This window comes from Heptranchias perlo, chromosome 30 (genome assembly GCF_035084215.1).
Source record: "Heptranchias perlo isolate sHepPer1 chromosome 30, sHepPer1.hap1, whole genome shotgun sequence".
In the NCBI taxonomy this organism is placed as follows: Eukaryota; Metazoa; Chordata; class Chondrichthyes; order Hexanchiformes; family Hexanchidae; genus Heptranchias; species Heptranchias perlo.
In genome coordinates this window covers 8776376-8791788 of record NC_090354.1, presented here as the reverse complement: position 1 = coordinate 8791788, position 15413 = coordinate 8776376, and the positions used below count along the sequence as shown (strand labels likewise).

General features: G+C 45.8%; 2 protein-coding genes across 11 annotated transcripts in view; one reads left to right on the top strand and one right to left on the bottom strand.

Moving 5' to 3' along the window:
* Window positions 1-15413, bottom strand: part of LOC137299880 (gap junction delta-3 protein-like) — a 115410-nt gene that overhangs the window by 35806 nt on the left and 64191 nt on the right. The window lies entirely within an intron of this gene.
* Window positions 1-15413, top strand: part of raraa (retinoic acid receptor, alpha a) — a 484346-nt gene that overhangs the window by 427040 nt on the left and 41893 nt on the right. For all 10 annotated transcript variants that reach the window (XM_067968843.1, XM_067968840.1, XM_067968839.1 and 7 more), the window contains one exon: window positions 4310-4451. In XM_067968843.1, coding sequence (XP_067824944.1) covers window positions 4310-4451 — 142 coding nt within the window. The remainder of the gene's footprint in view (window positions 1-4309; window positions 4452-15413) is intronic.

The window sequence follows — 15413 nt, the reverse complement described above, 5'->3', positions numbered from 1 at the left end:
TGGCCTGTGGGTGACTATGCCTACCCGCTGCTCCCATGTATAATGAACCCACTAAGGGTGGCCTGTTTAGCAGCAGAGGAGCGCTACAATGAGGCACATACCATTACAAGATTGGTCATTAAGAGGACTAAGGGCAAGAGGACCTAGACAGGTCAGGAGGGACTCCGCACTGTGTTTCAGATTGTGGGTTACGCATTGTTGTAACTTGCTGTGCCCTGCATAATAAGGCCATACAAAAAGGGCTGGACTTTGACATTGCTGGTGAGGCAGCCCTAGCTCCCTCTGTTGGAGCCAGAGCTATGTGGAGGAGAGCATCACAATGACCCACACTCAGAGACTGCTGCAAGGAGCATTAGAGCACATCTCATTATTGAAGTCTTCTCTTCTGTGTAATCTTTGACACCTCCTTCTCCTCCACTTTCAAATAAAGGAACGTTCCCTCAATCCACTACCCATCCTACAACATGACAACACATCAGCCCTCTTTGCCCCTACGTGAGTGTGCCAATAATCATCACCTGATTGAATAAGTCAGCATCAAATAAGTGCAGCCTTTACTGTATGACTCTAAACTCCACGAATAACGAAGTGCGACATCGGTGCACGTTTTATTTTAATGAAGTTCAAAGTGAATGCAAGCCAACATTAACACTGTACTTCCCAAGGGTGGTTACAAATGACTTTCTTTCACCTATTCTAATGCTTCTCGGTGCAGTCTGAGGGCCAGTGTTACAAGAAGCTGCTCATGCTTTACAAAGCCTCACGGGACAGTGGCAGCTCTCTGCTCATGGCAGCCTGCTCCTGGCACAGATACACTGTTGGCTGCATCTCTGGAGCACGTTCCTGGGCAACCTTGTGTTGTCCCCCATATTCCACTGATGTGGCGCTCTGAGGAGAGAAGGTCAGAGGCCTGGCAACATGCTGCAGTCCTGAGAGACAGCAGCAATAAGCAGGTGGCCCCCAACTGTAGCGACCCCCAGCTGTGGCCATTTCACTGGGCCCCTGGAGCTGTGTCCCCATTGATTTGCAGGATCGCCCACAGAGAGCATCCCAACCATGCTTGATCCTGTTCTTACCAGACAACTGTCCACACACTTTGCAGCAGGAGTCAATAGATTTCAGAAGGAGTGTGAACTTTGGCTACTTTTTTTCGCTCCCTAGCCTAAATGTAGCACTGCAATTTCTCAGAATTTAAAAAACAACTTTTTTGATTAAATAGAAAGTAGCTGCCAAATTTTGAAAAATGAGCTGAATATTTGTATACTGAATCATGCAAAAATACCAAAATAGCCACATTGACTGCTGTCAAGTAAAACCCTTTGGAAACCAGACTGAAATAGGATCTGCAGGGGAGTTAACAAGTGAGAGGCTAAACCAAGACAAAAAAAGAGAGATTTAGAGATGCTTCACTGAACAGCCTTGAGATATTTAATGTACTGTCAGGTTTGTATTTAATCTTTGGTAACTCCTTCAACCTGGTATGCAACTTTGTTTAGAGGACTACATTTGCATTACTGCGTGTTACATTTATCAGTGACTTAAAACGAGAGCTGACTGGTGTCCATCTGTCTTGTACCCAAGTATTAATGATGTTGTGTTTATTATTGGAGATGCTGGAAAGTCCTGACCAATGTTTGTTGCATACTTGATGCCTCCAGCTGGTGATTTTCCCAACTCTATATTCTTAACAAGATGTCCAATGTCAGAGCTCTTTGATCTGATTTCCCGTGTCTCCCCAAAACAATTTTGTCACAGGAATTGTGATTCTTCTGCACACTAGTTGCATGGGCTAAGCTGAATGTAAGGGATCAGACTGTAGAATCTGCTTTTATATGGAGATATGGGCATTGCTAGGGAGAGCTGCACACTTTCAAGCCGCTGTTCTATTGGGATAAGCACTGTGATAGGGCCATATGGATCCCACGCAACTGGTGGCAACCACAAAGTGCGAATTCAGCAAGTTTACTTTGGGGTTGCCATTGCCTGCACGAGACCCTTGCGTTGGGATTGGTGACATTAGCCCAGGTCCTGCGCAATATAAAAGCAATCTTAGAGCTGCAATTTACTTAAATCCCACTGTCTCATTTATGAACTTTTCAGAGGCATGTTGCTACTTTTTGCCAAGTCCGAAACCAGACAGGAGGGGTGGGGAGATTGTGCCTTGAGTTCTGAGATTTGCTTTGCCAATGGTGAAAATTCGCTGAAAGCCTTTGCACCATTAATAGTTAATGCCTCCACGTGAGACATAGTTCTAAGCGGTTAAATTAATTTTTATTTTTAAAAAATTGGAGATTTTATATTCAGTTTACATTTTGGAAATTTCCAACTGTCTGGACAGGTAGCAACCCTAATCAGAGGGGTGTTCTCGAAACAGGAGTTTGAAGACTGAGAGAGAAAGAATTTGTGGGTGGAGTGGAGTGGGACGCTAAATTGTTGCAAGAGTTAGGAAAGAGTACAATTAAATTATCGTTTAAATCCATCCCAAGCTACGTTGGCTATTTTCTCCCCCTCTAATGCCATATGCCATCCATGGTTGAGAAAGTGAGAGATTTACCTGTGCTCAGATCTTCTACATGTACCACTCTATAATCAGTTGCTAAGAATTGTCCCATGGTGAATTTACTCAACTGGGCCCCAACATTCCCAGATATTCAGACCAAATAACTTGTTAATACAATTACAAAGAAAAAGAAATCTTTTTCATTACTTTTTTCTAGCATGGATCAGCATTATTTTATCGTGTGGCAGAGACCTGTAGTGGCAAGGAATAGTACTGCAGTAACTTCAGACTCCTTTGGGCTCAAGAGGGTACATTTTGCCAGGCGAGGCTCCCAATGCAGAGTTTTGCTCAACAGGAGCACAGATCAGAGAACTGAACTTGGAGCTCCCAATTCTCCAGTGTTTAAAATTAACCACTGGGATAATCACGAACATTGCCAATCAGGCATGCTGACCTACATCCCCATTTCTACGATCAGTGCTCCATTGAACGTTACACTGCGCTGTGAGTGAAGCCTCCCAAATGTATCCTTTTTGAATGCCAAATACTTACCTTTTTCCATTCATGACATCTATACAGTGTAGTATGAAACCAAAGTACATACATTAATTCCTGATATTCTCAGAGTAAAATATTTTAATGTCATTTTTTCCATTTGTATTTTCTCTCCTTCCTATTTCAAGGACCCTCAGAGCATACTCTGGCCAATTGGGTAGATGGGAGACCTGCTCCTAGTCCTCTGCCAAATCTTGCCCTAACATTGCCCAAAGGGAAGTCTGATCAGATGTGGCTCTGCCCAATGCCCGATCTTAGGTTTCCCTTGGCAAGACTCTACCTTGGCAAGGCTACTGTGACTCCTTGCATTTAAGTTTATGTATGTCATGGTCCTAGATGCATGATTTCAAAGTTGCTACATTGATGAATAACCTTTTTTTCCTTAATTATTCTTATGCAAACTCACCATCATTTATACATTTTCCTGCTTTGTAAGCCAGAAATTCAATTATGGTCATTGTTGTTTTTTTAAAAGTCAAAGCACATAGTTTCAGTGTCAATGAGACCTGCTTCCTCATACAAACAATATTTTCGCCAGCTTCAATTGATCCAATTAGAATTTGACTCGATAGATTTTTATATTTGTTTTTTTTTCTTGCCAGTTTTATCGCTTCCTCCTCCTTTCTGTGGCCATTCACAGAGCTGAGTGTCCTTCAGTGCTTCATCCAAGTAGTCTCTGTTAAGGCTGGTGATTTGTAGTGGAGTGCTATCCCATGACAAATAATGTGATTTTACAATCTACAATGATAAGCATGATTTTCTAAATGAGTAGCATCATAGATGCATTTAAGGGGAAGCTAGATAAGCACATGAGGGAGAAAAGAATAGAAGGGTATCCTGATAGGGTTAGATGAAGTAGGGAGGGAGAAGGCTCATGTAGAGCATAAACGCCGGCATAGACCAGTTGGGCCGAATGGCCTGTTTCTGTGCTGTAGTTTTGATGTAACTCAATGAAATTCTTAAAACCACACTGTTTTTGAGCAAGATTGGATCGAAGAGAAAAACAGGAGCCAGCGCTAAACTTGGGAGGGGGAGGGCAGTGAAGATCTGTTTGAGAAAATGTTTTTTCCCCAATTCAGTGGTGTTCAGCTGTCTGCTCACTGTGATGAATTAACTGAGCTTTATCCACTGAACCATTGAAGGAGCTGTTTTCCTACCTTATAATATGCATTTGGTGTTGCACAATGTGTTAACGTGTGTTTCTCTGCAACCGAGATCAGTACCATATTTTTCTCCTTCTGTGTTTTTGTGCAGGGTTTTTTCAGAAGAAGTATCCAAAAGAACATGGTGTACACCTGCCACAGAGATAAGAACTGCATCATCAACAAAGTCACCCGCAATCGGTGCCAGTACTGCCGGCTGCAGAAGTGCCTGGAAGTTGGCATGTCCAAGGAATGTAAGTCTCTACACTACATCTAAATTGACATGTATCACATGACAGCAAGCTTTTCTTGTAACTTTTTATACTTTCTATTACTACCCAGCCCCCCCCCCCGCCCCCGCCACAAAGCCCAGCCCTGACCTCCTCAGGATATCCTCCTTCTTTGATTCCCTCAGCTTGTGCACTGAGTGACTCTCCTCGGCCTCAGTGATTTCAATCTCCATCCCAGCTCGCCTTGCGCTCTCTCTTCTGAATTCAGTTCCCTTCTGTCCTCTCTTATCCTCTCCTTCCCTATAAACTCTCCTCCCCATATTCACAGCCACCCCCTCAACCTTGCCACCTTCCATGTCCTCTCTACTCCCATGGTCGCAATCACTGACAAGCCCATCTCCGACCATTTCCTTGTATTCCTCACTATCCACATTCCCTTATCCCCTTCCAACCCCACTTCCTTCTGCCAACTCTCCCCCAAGTCATTTACAACTGCACTATTAAGCTCCCAACTGCTTTGCCGTAGGCCTTTGATTCACCACGATACTTCTACAGCTGTCGATTTGCTCAACCACTCCCTCGCGTCAACCTTTGATGCCCTTTTGCCAGCAAAACCTTTACTCTCTCCCATCTTAGTTGTTCCCCTGGCATGACCCCCATCTTCACTCCTTCAAATCCAAGGGGCGCAGATTTGAGCGTATCTGGTGCACAACTGGTTTAGCCATCGATCACCAGATTTAGCTAGACCACATCAAGTGCTATCGGGCCTCACTATCACCTTCCAAAATCATCCACTATTCCAGAATCATCCTGGAGAGCAAAGGTAATCCTCGGATTCTTTTCTCCACTACCAACCTTCTCAGTCAGCCCCTCTCCCCTACCCCCACCACCCTCACCTCAAATAAGAGCAAGGAGCTCATGGACTTCTTTGTCACTAAGGTTATGACCATCCGTTCACTGCCTCTGCTGCTTCCCCCCCACCACCCCTTCTCCTTTCCCACCAAGCCAAACCTCCCTCCAGGCACCCCCTGTCATAGTACTGAACCCGCATCTCTAGTTTCTCTCCCCTCATGCCCTTTCTGAGCTCAACTTGTCCTTGAGACCCACTTGCTTTTCCCATGTTCCCATTCCTACTAAGCGGCTGACCACCCAACTTCCCTTCCTGGCCCCCATGGTACCTAACATTGTAACTGGTTCTGTCTCCTCATGTACTGCCCCCTCCTTTTCAAAAGTGGCATCATCACCCCCTCCCTAAAATAATCACCTTTGATCCATCTACCTTTGCATACTCCCTTTTCTTTCCAACGTCCTTGAATGTGTTGTCACCTCCTAAATCCGAGCCCATCTTTCCTGCAACTACCTGTTTGAATCTCTTCAATCAGATTTTTGTCCGTGCCACTAACCAATGTCATAAATGACATCCGTTGTGACTGTGGTGCATTATCCCTCCACATCCTCCTCGTCCTTTCTTCAGCCTTTTACATGGTCGACAACACCATCCTCCTCCAACGCCTCTTTCCCCGTTGTCCAGTTCAGTGGGATTACCGTAGCTTGGTTCCATTCTTATCTATCCAGTCGTAGCCAGAGTATCTCTAGCATTGGCTTCTCTTTCCAGTCCTGCGCTGTTACCTCCAGCATTCCCCAAGGATCTACCTTTAGCCCTCTCCTCTTCCTCATTTACATGCTGCCTCTTTGCGACATCACCAGCAGACATGGGTTCAGCTTCCACATGTATGGTGACAACACCCAACTCTACCTTTCTAGATGCCTTCACTAACTCTGCATTGTCAGACAGCTTGTCCGATTTTGGATGAGTTGCAATTTCCTCCAGCTGAACGTTGGTAAGACTGAAGCCATCATCTTTGACCCCTGCCACAAACTCAATCCCTCACCCTGGCAGCTGTCTTGAGCTGAACCAGACTGTAACCTCAGCATCATATTTGATCCTGACCTGAGTTTTCGACCCCATTTCCTCTCCATCACAAAGGCTGCCCACTTCCACCTCTGTAGCGTCGCCTGCCTCCGCCCATGCCTTAGCCCATCTGCCGCTGAAAACCCTCATCCATCTCTTTCATCTCCAGACTCGACTATTCAGATGCTCTCCTGGCCGGATTCCCATTCTCCACTGTCCGTAAACTTTATCCATCCAAAACTCTTTGGCCCTCATCTTATCCTGGACCAAGTCTCACCCATCGCTGTCCTCACTATGCTATGTTGGCTCCCGGCCCCCGAACATCCCATTTAAAATTCTCTTACTCTTCTTTAAATCCTTTCCACTGCCTTGCCTCTCCATATCTGTATAACTTCTCTAGCCTTACAAACCACCCCCCTCGCCCCCAGAATTCTGCATTTTCTCCGACTCTGGCCTCTTGTGTATTCCCTCCTCCCATTGCCCCACCATTGGCAGCCATGCTACAGCCGTCTCTGGAATCTGGAAACCCTGTGCTCTGGAATTCCCTCCATAACTCTTCAGCATCTCCAGCGCTCTCTTCTCCTTTAAGACCCCCCTTAAAACTCAACTCTTCTAATATCTCTTTCTTTTGGAAACCCTATCTCATTGTGTTCGTTCCCGCACCCTAGCCCTGATACTCGAAACCCAATTATAGTGCCCTTCTAGCCACCCTGACTGAGATCAGCTAACTCAGCACAGTCTGGGAATCGAATCTCGGACCCCCCTAATCGGCATAGCTCAGTATCACACTGGGCAGTGCATTTACCTACTAATGCTATTCAGGGAGCATCGTGATATTTCTTTCAAGGTGAAGTAGCCACTTGAAAGAAAATGCTATAATGAAGAAGTTGAGTTAGTAAAGCTGGCCATGATGGGAATTCATCCTCGATAACAACTGTTATGAAGTTTACATGAAAAAAGAGATGAGCAATCCTCAGCAGTGGCAGTACTCCCATGCCTGCCCACAGCTATACATAGTAGCCTCTTTCCTTCATTTGTGTAATACTAATTTGTGACAGGTTGCAAAATGTTGCTGAAAAAAATCCTAATAGATTTAGGCATTTTGAAGAGCAGCTTCCAGTCAGATTCTTGCTTAACTGAACCATGACGGAAATTAAATGAGTTCTGCCTAAAGAAGCCTAAAATGGTCTTATACATATTGAACCTTACCTTCAAGCACTTAGCATTTGTCAAAAATGTAAAGAAGCTAAATTGTTAGCTCCATCCATTAAGAAGACATTTGAATTTTCACTGAAGTGGCCAATTTGAGAAGCCACATTTCAAAAGTAATTCATCAGTTATGAAGCACTTTGGGGCATCCTGAGAATGTGAAAGGCGCTATATAAATTAAAGTTCTTTCTTTCCTTACCGAAGTAAACAACCTCTGCAACGCAATGTCAGTGCAGATCCCAGACATTTGTGGGGTGTGCATTCCACACCCGACAAATGTGCTGAACTAGTTTTGGTAAATTAGCACCTTTGTGTCATGATTTGAACATGGGCCAAGCTCAGCGTCAAATTCCCGGGCACACCTGCTGAGTGCACCATCACTTTCTTTAAATAAATTAATTCTGGCCTATTAAAACAAATACCGTCTTTTAAAAAAAAAATACAAATATTATTTTAAAATTACCTTGGAACTGAACTAACTAGCACATTGTGACATGCTGCACATGTATAGAATAACAGGTCTCAAACATTACTATTGGGCTCCATAGGGCCTACGTGGAAAGTTGAACTAGACAGTAGCGTAAATGTGGGAAAGCAATGCACAAAGATTGGTTTGGCATTACATTCCTGGATCTAAACATAATGGGCTTGATTTTACCGTTGGGTTTCCTGCGGGTTTCCAGCGGGGGGGCCCCGAAAATCCCGATATCCAGTCACGTGACCGGATCGCGCCGAGATCCTGGCCACTTCCGGGTGCCGCGCTGACGTGCGGGGCTGCATGCGCAGGCCCCACTGGTGGGAATCCCGCAGGCAATTAAAGCCAGCGGGGTTCCACTTGAGTGTACTTACCTTGCTTGTTGAGGTCATTAAATGAGCTGAAGCAGCTGTCAAAACAGGAAGTGTGGGATTTTAGCTTCAAGGCAGTGTGTTTCACACACTGGGGGAAACAGTCTCCCTTCAACCGGTCGTGTTCCAGCCAGCAGCCTGTGGCAGCTGCCAAGGTGCACTCCACAGCGGGTGGGAGAGCGCTCACCCACGCAGGAGGCCACCGCGTCACGTAGGGCAACCCCTGCCCTCCACCACCCCCCGCCAAGCCAGAGGACAGACAGACGTGAAACCGCAGCCCCAGTGCGAGGAACCACCTACCTACCCTGCACAACCCCTCAGACCAACACCTGCCAGATGGGTGGTGCGTTGACGTCCTCAGAGGACGAACAGCATGACCAGCCCCAGCAGCCTCACAGTCCACGCCGTCCGCCTCGGAGACGTAGAGCCCCCCAACACGGTCCTGTGGCACACCCACCTGCACAGCAGGAGGGAGGACAACCGCAGAGAGAGATGCGTCGCAGGAGGCACTACCCTCCGCACAGGGTGTACAGACCGAGGCTCAGCTTCAGGGACCTCTCCGAGGAGCAGTGCATACGTCGGCTCAGAGTCAATCGCCAGGTAGTCGCCGACATCTGCAGCCTCCTTAACGACGAGCTGCTCCCTGATGGACCAAGCAGCATCTTCTTACCTGTCGCTGCCAAAGTCACCACTGCCCTCCACAACTTCTCCTCCGCATCCTTCCAGGGTGCAGCCGGGTACACCGCCGATGTCTCTCAGTCGTCTGCGCGGAAGAGCCCTGCAAATACACCTGCACCTACTCTGCAGTAACACAATGGGTGGCATCAGTGGTGGGTCCTCATAGTGATACCCAGGAACGGCCATTATTGGACACAACAGACAGGATTCGCGGAGACATGGCAGTGGTGGTGCCAATATAATGTGTGATGTTTGTTGCTCTGAAATTCAATATAGGTAACACCCATGGCAAACCCTCAGACACCCTTGTGCATCCCCTTCATGCTCACGACACGTTTGCCGTACGCTGCCTACTGCACATATGCGATGCATGCCCTGTGGCTGCAGCACAGGTGGTGGCAGGTTGAGTGAGGCTGGCCGTGAGAGAGATGCACGAGAGGGTGAGTATGGGATAGAGACATGCGATTGTATGAGGATTGGGTTGCGTGTTAGTGGCGGGAGGAGTACTAGCGAGGTGAGTAGGTGCAGGTAAGATGAGGATGGGGTTTGAGTGGGTATGAGGGGTGATGTGACAGAGTAGTGTTGGCGGTGCCGAAGGAGATGTCGGGTGGGGGCAGTGTTGTGGCAGACGGAGTGTAGGGGAAAGACTACGTGTTCTCACTGTGGCTGACCTACTGAGGTCATTGGAGCACCTCCTGCACTGTATGCAGGAGGGCGATATGTTGGTGGTGCAGGTGACCCCCTCTACCACCTCGAGCCAGGCCTTCTTGGTGGCAGAGGCAGGCCGCTTCCTCCCGCCCGCCGGGTGGAAGATCTCTGTCCTCCCCCTCCTCCTCACCCCATCTGATGATACCTGGGATGAGGCATCATTAAACTGGGAGCAGCCTTCCCCCTGGGCTGCTCCATGCTGTAATTTGTTCCATTGGTTGCGCCATCTGTCAGTGAAGGACTGCCCCTTTAACTAGAGAGCCTCCAGCTGACAGATCGTACTGCGCATGCGCAGCCCGCCCGACGCGCAGACCAGCAGCGCGGACCCCGGAGGAGCAGGTAAGTGATTCCAATTAGTGCATTGCCTGCTACGATCGCGCGGGCAACCCACTAATTTCACCGGGTGCGGAGGCCACACACCCGAAACCCAACCCGCCGGAAACCCGCAGGCCTGCTAAAATCAGGCCCAATGTGTTTTACTGTGTTAAAGACGCTATATAAATGCACATTGTTGTTGTTGCCTGTGGAAGCAGAGCTCTGAACAGTGGAAATCATAATTGCACAAAATAAAAATTCTCAAATTAACCTCCTGCTACATAATTTTTAGGAACAGAAACTGTTAGGCCCAACACGCTGTCAGATTAACCCCACCTACCCAGCTTCTTACCATTAACCGTCAATCTCTTCTCCATGAACATATTTATTTGCTGTCTACTCAAATCGTTTTCCCCGCTAAATTCTTCCACATCCTTGTGCGTGCAACGGTTCTGTCTGGTTCCCTTCTTAGTCCTAACTTCCTCATTTTTAACTGGGTGTCCTGCAGCATTTGAACCCTTCATCATAGTGAGTAATTTATCAATAATTTCCTTTCATAATCAAATTTCAATTGGGTCCTCTTTCCCAAAGGAAATAACCAAAAATCTTTCATTATCTCCAGATGAATGGAATGGGTGTAGCAGGAAAAAAGTTGTAGCAACAAAACATTTTTTATATCAGAAAGCACTGCAGCATTGCAGAAAATCTGTGCGTTTATTTGTTTGGCATTCTGCAAGGATAATTTGCACAAATGCCTTTTGTAGTAGCACCATGGGCCAAGGGGAGAAGAGCTAAAATAGGACTTGGGTCACTTAGACACAGCAAGATGTAAAAGTGCAGCTGATTAACTGCATGTGGCATCTTGACTCATTGTCAGAAATATTCAAGGAAACTGTAGTCGAATGAATTCTAGGACAGCTTCTAAGGAAGCAAGGTAACCTTGCATTGTAAATGATGTGGATTTTGTGAGTATGCATTAGTGTACACATGCATGTTTAGATAATATAAGATTTTACTTTGCTACAAATCCAACAGAGGGAAAATCATGAGGTGATAAACTGGGGCAGTGCTCATGCTTTTTTTTTGTATTGTTAGTTGTTCCAATTTTCTCTCATTTTCTTGATTCCTGTCCTGAAGGCACTGATTCCTGCTGAGCCGTTCTTCATGTCTGAGCCCAGACAGTGAGTGCGGCAGACTATTTGATTACAGAAGGCATCAGAGTCGATCTCTCCTGTCCTCACTCGATGTCAGACGTGCCCTTTCCAACCGAAGTCACAGACAGGAGTGAGAACCAAGCCGACTTTGCCCCCTCCCTCCTGCAAGGCAGTGAGGCCAATTGTGGCACTCAATTTCTGGAGAGGCTCAGAGCAGGAATTGAATCTCACTGATTACTTTCTATCGACTTTAGGTTTAGGATATTAATTTCAGCATTACCTCTATTTTTAAGACTTGGGGTTGGTTTCAGGCTTTATGTTACAGTAAGGAAGCCACATGCCTTCTCTGTCCAGGCCATCTTAATTTTTAAAGCGATGATGTAAGTGCATCACTGGGTGCATCTGGCATGATATCTAATTTCATTTTTTACAACAGCTTTAATAAGAACTACAAGATGTGTACAGTGGTGTTCCCCAGGGGTCGGTGCTGGGACCACTGCTTTTCTTGATATATATTAATGACTTGGATTTGGTTGTACAGGACACAATTTCAAAATTTGCAGATAACACAAAACTTGGAAGGGTAGTGAACAGTGAGGAGGATAGTTATAGACTTCAAGCGGATATAGACAGGCTGGTGGCATGGGCGGACACATGGCAGATGAAATTTAACGCAGACAATGCGAAGTGACACATTTCGGTAGGAAGAATGAGGACAGGCAATATAAACTAGAGGGCACAACTCTAAAAGGGGGTGCAGGAACAGAGATTTCTGGGGGTATATGTGCACAAATCATTGAAGGTGGCAAGGCAGGTTGAGAAAGTGGTTAAAAAAGCATACGGGATCCTGGGCTTTATAAATAGAGGCATAGAGTACAAAAGTATGGAAGGCATGATGAACCTTTATAAAACACTAGTTCGGCCATAACTGGAATATTGTGTCCAGTTCTGGGCTCCGCACTTTAGGAAAGATGTGAAGGCCTTAGAGAGGGTGCAGAAGAGATTTACTGGAATGATTCCAGGGATGAGGGACTTTAGTTACATGGATAGACTGGAGAAGCTGGAGTTGTTCTCCTTGGAACAAAGACGGTTGCGAAGAGATTTGATAGAGGTATTCAAAATCATGAAGGATCTAGACAGAGTAGATAGAGAGAAACTGTTCCCATTGGCGGAAGGATCAAATACCAGAGGACATAGATTTAAAGTGACTGACAAAAGAACCAAAGGTGACATGAGGAAAAACTTTTTTACACAGCGAGTGGTTAGGATCTGGAATGCACTGCCTGAGGGGGTAGTGGAGGCAGATTCAATCATTGCCTTTAAAAGGGAACTGGATAAGTACTTGAAAGGCAAATATTTGCAGGGCTACGGGGATAGGGCGGGGGAGTGGGACTAGCTGGATTGCTCTTGCATAGAGACAGCGCGGACTCGATGGGCCGAATGGCCTCCTTCCGTGCTGTAACCTTTCTATGATTCTGTGGAGATAAAAACGAATTAAGATTGGGTGCCTTTGTTAGCTCCAGGTCAGGTTTATGCCTGGTTTGTGCTAAATTAAATGATCTCAGGCCAGGTGAAGCGGGTGCTACAGTTGGGCCTCAACACCTCCGAGTTAGGAAGGGAGAAAAAAGTCAGCCATTGTTCCTGCTCCTGATCTCCATCCAGTAACACTGTCGGAAAGTGTTTGTGTGTCGGATCGGATTGGGTTCCACAGTGATGCCTGCAATGGTTGAATAGCCTGATGACCCTAAGTGGGCTCGTGCATGAAGAAGTATCTTTGGGCAGGTACTAGGGGGCTGCTGATGCCCATGGAGTCCTACTCATATTTGATTCACCACCTTCAGAAAAGGAGTGCAAAAATTTGGAGAGAAAAAATAGCCCAGAGTTAGACTAAAAAATATTGAAAAATCACATTACAAAATATTCCATTCTGGTGGATATATTTTCTGCTGCACCGCATGCTTAGGTGGACAACATGGCGTAGATTTATTAGTGTACAATACTTTCGTAAATCATATTTGGGAGGGCCTGAAGGGGCAGTTTTGAGAGATTTGGCTTTACATGATGCTCTGGCTCCTGACTGTCCATGATTAGCTGGGAAGGAGAGAAAGGTTTCTTTCTCAAGAGTAGATGCATTCAGAAAACAAACACATTTCTGTTTCTGGCTCCCGCCTAGCTTCAGGCAGGTCAGAGAGCACTTCGAAGTCAAGCCAGATGGTTTTTAGAAGGCTGTGTTTGGTGGCAGCAGCCCACATCACCAAGCATTGAAGTACTGCAAAGAACAAATACACAACTGTAACTCTTGTCTAGTGGGTTTCCCTAACACAGCTGCAAGAACTAAGCTCTGAAACACAAATCCGTCCATTCCATGGCAAGGCAATCACACAGTCCTCTCTTGTGACAGACTGACATTATCACCCTGAGAACTGAATGTCCCCTGACTTTTTCAGATTATGCATACGTTAATATGATCAAACTGAAATTTCTCCTTAGCTCTCTGTATAATACTGTATTCCAGGGCCGTTCATGCTTTTGTTTTTGTAGACCGTGGAGTCTTGGGAGCTACATATAAAGTTTAAATCAGTGTTCCCCTTAATTTGCATATATTAGCAGATCTTGGGGCTCTGTTGTAGGGTTTATCCACCAATGAGGCAATGTACCAATGAGTACTTTCCAAACCGCCAGGCGCACAAAGTTCAAGCGAATCAAAGCAATGAAAAAGCACAAATAGGTCTGAGTTGCATGGGCTTTGAGGGCTGGATAGCTAAGTTTGGTGGCCGCAGGGCAGATATCCTGCTGTAATTTGTTAATCCCGTGAACGCTTAAGGGAAGAGGTAAGCTAAGTGGGGATACTTTTTATTCAAGGTACTCCCCCATTGGTGGTTCAGTAGCGCAACACTCAGGTAACAGTGGAATAGTGTGCTGGGGTGGGGGGGGGGCTTGGGAATTAGGAGTGCAACTTTAAAAATCCAAGAATGCTCTCCTTTCCTCCATCCTGCACTGCTCTCCCTCCTCGTTCATTATAATCACATACAAGAAAATCCCCATAGGGAATCCCATAGCTCGTACTCAGAACCTCTTGCTTTGGGTGGGGGCAAAAATTTCCTGTTGGCCTCAGAGGCTCTCAGGCTGTCAGAGGCAAGTTCAGCTCAATTCAAGTACAAGGCAAAAATAAAAAAGCACTTTAAAAGATCTAACGACACTGGCAACAGGTAGAATCATAGAATCTTACAGCTCATGTAAGGAGGTCATTTGGCCCATCGTGCCTGTGCCGGATTTGCTCTTTCCGCATAGCCCTGCAAATTTCTCCTCTTCAAGTATATATCCAATTTCCTTTTGAAAGTTACTATTGAATCTGATTCCACCATCCTTTCAGGCAGCGCATTCAAGATCACAACAACTCGCTGCGTAAAAACATTTCTCCTCATCTCCCCTCTGGCTGTTTTGCCAATTAACTTAAATAAGCAGAAAGGTGTGTCTCTTATTTTGTTCTGTTAGCTTTTGGTGCAGTGGGAACACAAGTCACTGGATTTGCGAACTTCAAAACCATTGCTGCTCACTTTAATATACGGTAATGAGCTTCCAACAGCATCAGCAACCTCAGATCGGATCAGGAATTACAGCACTGCTATTACAGGGTCCCGCCTCAGAATCCATCCAAAAATTGCCATTACAGTGATTTTACATCAGAAACCTACCAAAAACGGCAAGTAAATTTGGAGCCAGGCTTTTTGCCCCTAAGACATGCATTTAAAATCAGTCCAAGATTATGCGTCTCTCCTCTGCTGGCTGTACATGAAATTAATTTGGGCATTCTTAATTTAATTTCTAGTGGGCGTAGGCACACAGCAGAAAACTGCCTTCAATTCATTGGTATTTGGCCCTAACTTTCTCATTCAAAGAGGCCACAGGAGGGCCAAAATTCCTGTCTTTTCTCATTTTAGTGACAGCAGACTTGAGGAAATAATGGTGGAATGTGACCTTTTTTTCTCAATTATCTTTTCACTAAAATGATCAAAGATAGAATGTTTGGCCAGTAGCAAATGGAAAAATGTCACACTAGTACAGTAGGGAATGCTCTCCTGAGGTTGGTGCTGAGGCAAATTGTTGGACTAGGGTAGAGGGAGCTATATTCTGTATCTAACAATGCTACACCTAACCAGGAGT